Raw genomic sequence first — 5,433 nt, 5'->3', positions numbered from 1 at the left:
TTTTAGCCCACCCAAAAGGATGAGGGGATAATGCCAAATAGAGGCTCAATACCCCGCATTTGAGGCATCGTCCACATCTGCCTCAGGGTTCACACTCAGCATTGTCACAAAGATGTCACAAAGACTACCAAAGGCCTCTTTCTATGCATCTCTCTCTCCATAATTCAACGACCATCTACTTATTCGGGCTCCTCGGTATCCATCCACCGCTCAAGAGCTTGTGACTGCCAGCGCTCGACTACAAAACGCCTGCTCCAAGATGTCCCCCAGGAAGAAGGGCCCCGTTTTTCGCGTTACCGGTCTCCCAGCCTTGCAGCCTGACGATGAGCTGAACACCGCGCTGAAGACTGTCATCGGCGACAACCTATCGGATGAAGAAAAATCACAGCTAAATATCACTACGGCTATCGTGCCGTCTTGCCACAACAATGAGCAGGAAAGGATTGCGCTAGTAGAGTTTCGGGGCGGAGTTCCCGATTTCTTGTCCGAGCTAGTGGAGAACCCGCTGGGAGACTGGCAGGTTGAGATGGACGATGTGGACATCAGCTTTGACCAACACTTTTTCGGATTCACACAGCTGTACACACCAAAGTCAGACGCGCCGGTTACCGCAGAGTACGTAGCATTTCGTCGATAGTGTAACCTGCTCCCGCTGTTCCCCGAGCGCTGTCTTAATGCTAATCTACTGCATCGTAGCATAATCGCAATCACCGGCCTCGACGGACACGCTTATGGCTCATGGAGGGGTAAGGGAAACCTTGGGCGGATGTGGCTGCGCGACTTCCTGTCCAAGGACCTGCCATGCTGCCGCACGATGATCTATGGTTACAACTCGAAGCTGTCAAGCCATGGGATCGACACGATTATGGACTATGGCCGGGAGCTGATAGAGGAGCTCAAGAAGGTCCGGAACACGGAGGAGGTAAGCGCCGTTACGACGTGCTGTCACGAGAGTACGAGCATGAGGCTGATGGTTACAACGCTCTAGCTAAGACAACGGCCGCTCTTCTTCATCGCGCACAGCTTTGGTGGTATTATCCTTGCCCACGTAGGTCGTCTACTGTGGCTTATATGCACAAGGCTAAGCAGCATCATAGTGCCTCGTCAAGGCGGTCCAGACAAACGAAGACGATCATCCAACGATAGCAACCCTCCACAGGGCTACATACGGGATGATTCTGTTTGGTATTCCACACAAAGGGCTAGTGGTAGATGATATTCAGAAGATGCTGGCTGGGCAAGACAACCATCCGCGGAGTACGCTGCTTCAGCAGATCAGAGAAAAATCTGACTTGCTAGCGTTTCAGCTGGCTGATTTCAAGAATCTCATCCGAGACCGGAAGATTGTAAGCTTTTACGAGACGGGGCAGACTAGGCAGCTTGAGTTTGTATGATCATCTGGTATAGATAACACCGTAGGAGATGGCTAACGGTAATAGGACAGCGAAAGCAAACGCTGGAGAAGGACTGGCGACTTCGTCACGACGGTGCACACCAACTCGGCTCTTCTCGAGCTCCCGGACTCTATGGAGGAAAAGATCCCTCTAGATTCCGATCACTCGATGATTGTAAAATTTGATAATAAGAATAATCGAGGCTACACCAGTGCGCGGGATAAGCTTAGACAGTTTGAGCAGGACGCTCCTACCGTGGTTGCGGCTCGTTTTTGTAAGTAGCCTAAGTACTTCTCATCTTTGCTGTGCGAAGGAAGAGTGTCTTTATTTAATCATCATTGTGCTTGATTTCAGCTAACGCCGGCTTCTAGTGCCAGCACAAAACAGACCCAAGCCGTCTATGATGGTCCCGTTCCAGAGGGATAACGCGTTCGTGGGCCGAAAGGACATCATTGCAAAGATACTTGAGCATGAACAAGCAGCCTCTGACGACCACACCCGGGTAGCCCTTGTCGGTCTAGGAGGCGTGGGGTAAGTATTACTGCACATCATCCAGTGGGAGGCCCTGCTCATGTCCCTCCCAGGAAGTCCCAGATTGCTATCGAGCATGCATACAGAGTCAGGGAGTCTGCACCACAAACTTGGGTGTTTTGGGTACATGCGGCAAATGCTGCCCGATTCGAGCAAGCCTACAGGGACATTGCTAACAAGGCCGAAATCCCCGGACGCGAGGACCCAAAGGCTGATATCCTCCAACTTGTAAATAACTGGCTTCGCGATGAGAGAAACGGCCGATGGCTCATGGTACTCGACAATGCTGACGACGGCGAAGATTTCTTCAGCCACACGAGGCCGCTTGAAAGCTTCCTCGCCCAAACATCGAATGGAAGAATCCTCATTACCTCAAGGAACAGAATTGCGGCAATGAATCTCGTCGGGCCGCACGGTAGCATCGTCCAGGTGGAGCCGATGGATGAAGAGGACGCGCTAGCGCTGCTCAACACTAGAGTGCCATTTAGCGAGTCCAGTAAAGCTGATGCAAAGACGCTTGTCCAGGCTCTAGAACGCATACCTCTTGCAATTACCCACGCTGCGGCGTACATCAAGACAAGAGCACCCATGACAACTATATCGGGCTACCTCGGGCTGTTCCAGGAGAGCGAGGCAAATCAGGTGCGTCTCCTAGGAAAGGAGGGATTAAAAGACCTTCGGCGAGACAACAGCATACGACATGCAGTTATCGCGACCTGGCAGATCTCGTTCACCCAGATCCAGAAGACGGAGCAGTCAGCTGTAGATTTGCTTGCGTTGATGAGCATGTTCGATAGACAGGGGATTCCGATATCCTTGCTGCGAAACGGCACCAGCCAACTAGACTTTGACGATGCTCTGGCGCCGTTGCAAAGCTTCTCCCTTGTGCGGGTAGAGATCGGAAAGCAGTCGTTTGAAATGCACCGTCTAGTTCAGCTATCAATGAGAAAGTGGCTTGAGGCGGACAAGCAACTAAATAAATGGACAAAGGAGTCGATAAGGGTTCTAACTGCGGCATTTCCCAGCGGAGACTATACGACATGGGCAGACTGCCAAGCACTCTTCCCCCACGCAAGAGAAACTATTGGCCATGTAACAGGAGATGAGGAGGATGTGTTAAATCAGGCAAAGATTGCCTTCAGAGCAGGCCGGTTCCTGCTCCTTAGAGGCGAGTACAACACTGCAGAGAAAGTTTTCCGAATGTCAGTAGAGGCAAGAAGAAAGGTCCTGGGGCCAGAGCACCCAACTACGCTCACCAGCGTCAACAACCTTGGGTCGGTATTGGAGAGGCAGGGCAAGTATGAGGAGGCGGAGGCGATGCAACGGCAAGCGATGAAAGCGAGAGAGAAGGCCCTGGGGCCAGAGCACCTAGATACGCTCAACAGCGTCAACAACCTTGGGTTGGTATTAAAGGGCCAGGGCAAGTATGAAGAGGCAGAGGCGATGCATCAGCGAGCGCTAAAAGGATATAAGAAGGTCCTAGGGCCAGAGCACTCAGATACGCTCGCCAGCGTCAGCAACCTTGGGTCGGTATTGGAGAGGCAGGGCAAGTATGAGGAGGCGGAGGCGATGCACCGGCGAGCGCTGAAAGGATATAAGAAGGTCCTGGGGCCAGAGCATCCATATACGCTCACCAGCGTCAACAACCTTGGGTCGGTATTGGAGAGGCAGGGCAAGTATGAAGAGGCGGAGGCGATGCATCAGCGAGCGCTAAAAGGAAGAGAGAAGGTCCTGGGGCCAGAGCATCCATCTACACTCAACAGCGTCAACAACCTTGGGTCGGTATTGGAGAGGCAGGGCAAGTATGAGGAGGCGGAGGCGATGCACCGGCGAGCGCTGAAAGGATATGAGAAGGTCCTAGGGCCAGAGCACCCAACTACGCTCACCAGCGTCAGCAACCTTGGGTGGGTATTGGAGAGGCAGGGCAAGTATGAGGAGGCGGAAGCGATGAAACGGCAAGCGATGAAAGCGAGAGAGAAGGTCCTAGGGCCAGAGCACCCAGATACGCTCGCCAGCGTCAGCAACCTTGGGTCGGTATTGGAGAGGCAGGGCAAGTATGAGGAGGCGGAGGCGATGCACCGGCGAGATCTAGAGGGATCAGAGAAGGTCCTGGGGCCAGAGCACCCAGATACGCTCGCTAGCGTCAGCAACCTTGGGTGGGTGTTGGAGAGGCAGGGCAAGTATGAAGAGGCGGAGGCGATGCACCGGCGAGATCTAGAGGGATCAGAGAAGGTCCTGGGGCCAGAGCACCCAGATACGCTCGATAGCGTCAACAACCTTGGGTTGGTGTTGAAGGGCCAGGGCAAGTATGAGGAGGCGGAGGCGATGCACCGGCGAGCGCTGAAAGGATATGAGAAGGTCCTAGGGCCAGAGCACCCAACTACGCTCACCAGCGTCAACAACCTTAGGTCGGTATTAGAGAGGCAGGGCAAGTATAAGGAGGCGGAGGCGATGCACCGGCGAGATCTAGAGGGATCAGAGAAGGTCCTAGGGCCAGAGCACCCAGATACACTCGCCAGCGTCAGCAACCTTGGGTGGGTGTTGGAGAGGCAGGGTAAGTATGAGGAGGCGGAGGCGATGCACCGGCGAGATCTAGAGGGATTAGAGAAGGTCCTGGGGCCAGAGCACCTAGATACGCTCACCAGCGTCAGCAACCTTGGGTGGGTATTAGAGAGGCAGGGTAAGTATGAAGAGGCGGAGGCGATGCATCAGCGAGCGCTGAAAGGAAGAGAGAAGGTCCTAGGGCCAGAGCATCCATCTACGCTCAACAGCGTCAACAACCTTGGGTGGGTATTGGAGAGGCAGGGTAAGTATGAAGAGGCGGAGGCGATGCATCAGCGAGCGCTGAAAGGAAGAGAGAAGGTCCTGGGGCCAGAGCATCCATCTACACTCAACAGCGTCAACAACCTTGGGTCGGTATTGGAGAGACAGGGCAAGTATGAGGAGGCGGAGGTGATGCACCGGCGAGATCTAGAGGGATCAGAGAAGGTCCTGGGGCCAGATTGATTCTCGCATAGTCAGTCATAAGATTTAATATTACGGCTGCCGTCTATTGGAAACCAGCTAGCAAGCGTCTCTAGGCAGATATCGTTACTCTCGGCGTTGTAAAGCATGAAGTATCCAAGTTTTGAGCCCAATTCATATTGATCGATCGCCTCCTTGACATAGGATGCCGTATTCTCACCGGAGTGTGGACCGACTAGGCGGTCCAAGAAGGATATCACGTTTTTCGCCTTCAATGTCACCAAAGTGGCCGACGATCCAGATGTAATTAAACGCATTTTGAAGCAGCCCATAGATCAATGCTTATATGAACAGAGCTCTTCGCGTTCTTGACGACATTCAACATAATTTGCCGTCGGCCTTCGAAGGCTAGGCAGATCCACAAGCAGACAGTGGTATGGTGCTCTGGAAGTAGCTGGCTTGCAAGCTCTCCAGCTTTTGCTATTAGCCACCGAAGTCCTTCGCTAGATGCTTGTCGGTGAGATCTTAGAGGATGATCCAGTCC

At 53.3% G+C, this 5,433-nt stretch overlaps 1 protein-coding gene across 1 annotated transcript; it reads left to right on the top strand.

The window, feature by feature from the left end:
• Positions 1-259: 259 nt before the first annotated feature.
• On the top strand, positions 260-4,931 carry NCS57_01189300 (uncharacterized protein; the record flags this gene model as incomplete). Its single annotated transcript, XM_053061588.1, has 7 exons — positions 260-615; positions 697-922; positions 989-1,048; positions 1,098-1,388; positions 1,440-1,668; positions 1,766-1,925; positions 1,979-4,931. 7 exons carry the CDS (start codon positions 260-262, stop codon positions 4,929-4,931), a joined length of 4,275 nt encoding a protein of 1,424 aa, XP_052908116.1.
• Between the last annotated feature and the right edge of the window lie 502 nt (positions 4,932-5,433).

The sequence above is a fragment of the Fusarium keratoplasticum genome, chromosome 10 (genome assembly GCF_025433545.1).
Source record: "Fusarium keratoplasticum isolate Fu6.1 chromosome 10, whole genome shotgun sequence".
Lineage (NCBI taxonomy): Eukaryota > Fungi > Ascomycota > Sordariomycetes > Hypocreales > Nectriaceae > Fusarium > Fusarium keratoplasticum.
This window is presented reverse-complemented; position numbering and strand designations above follow the sequence as displayed.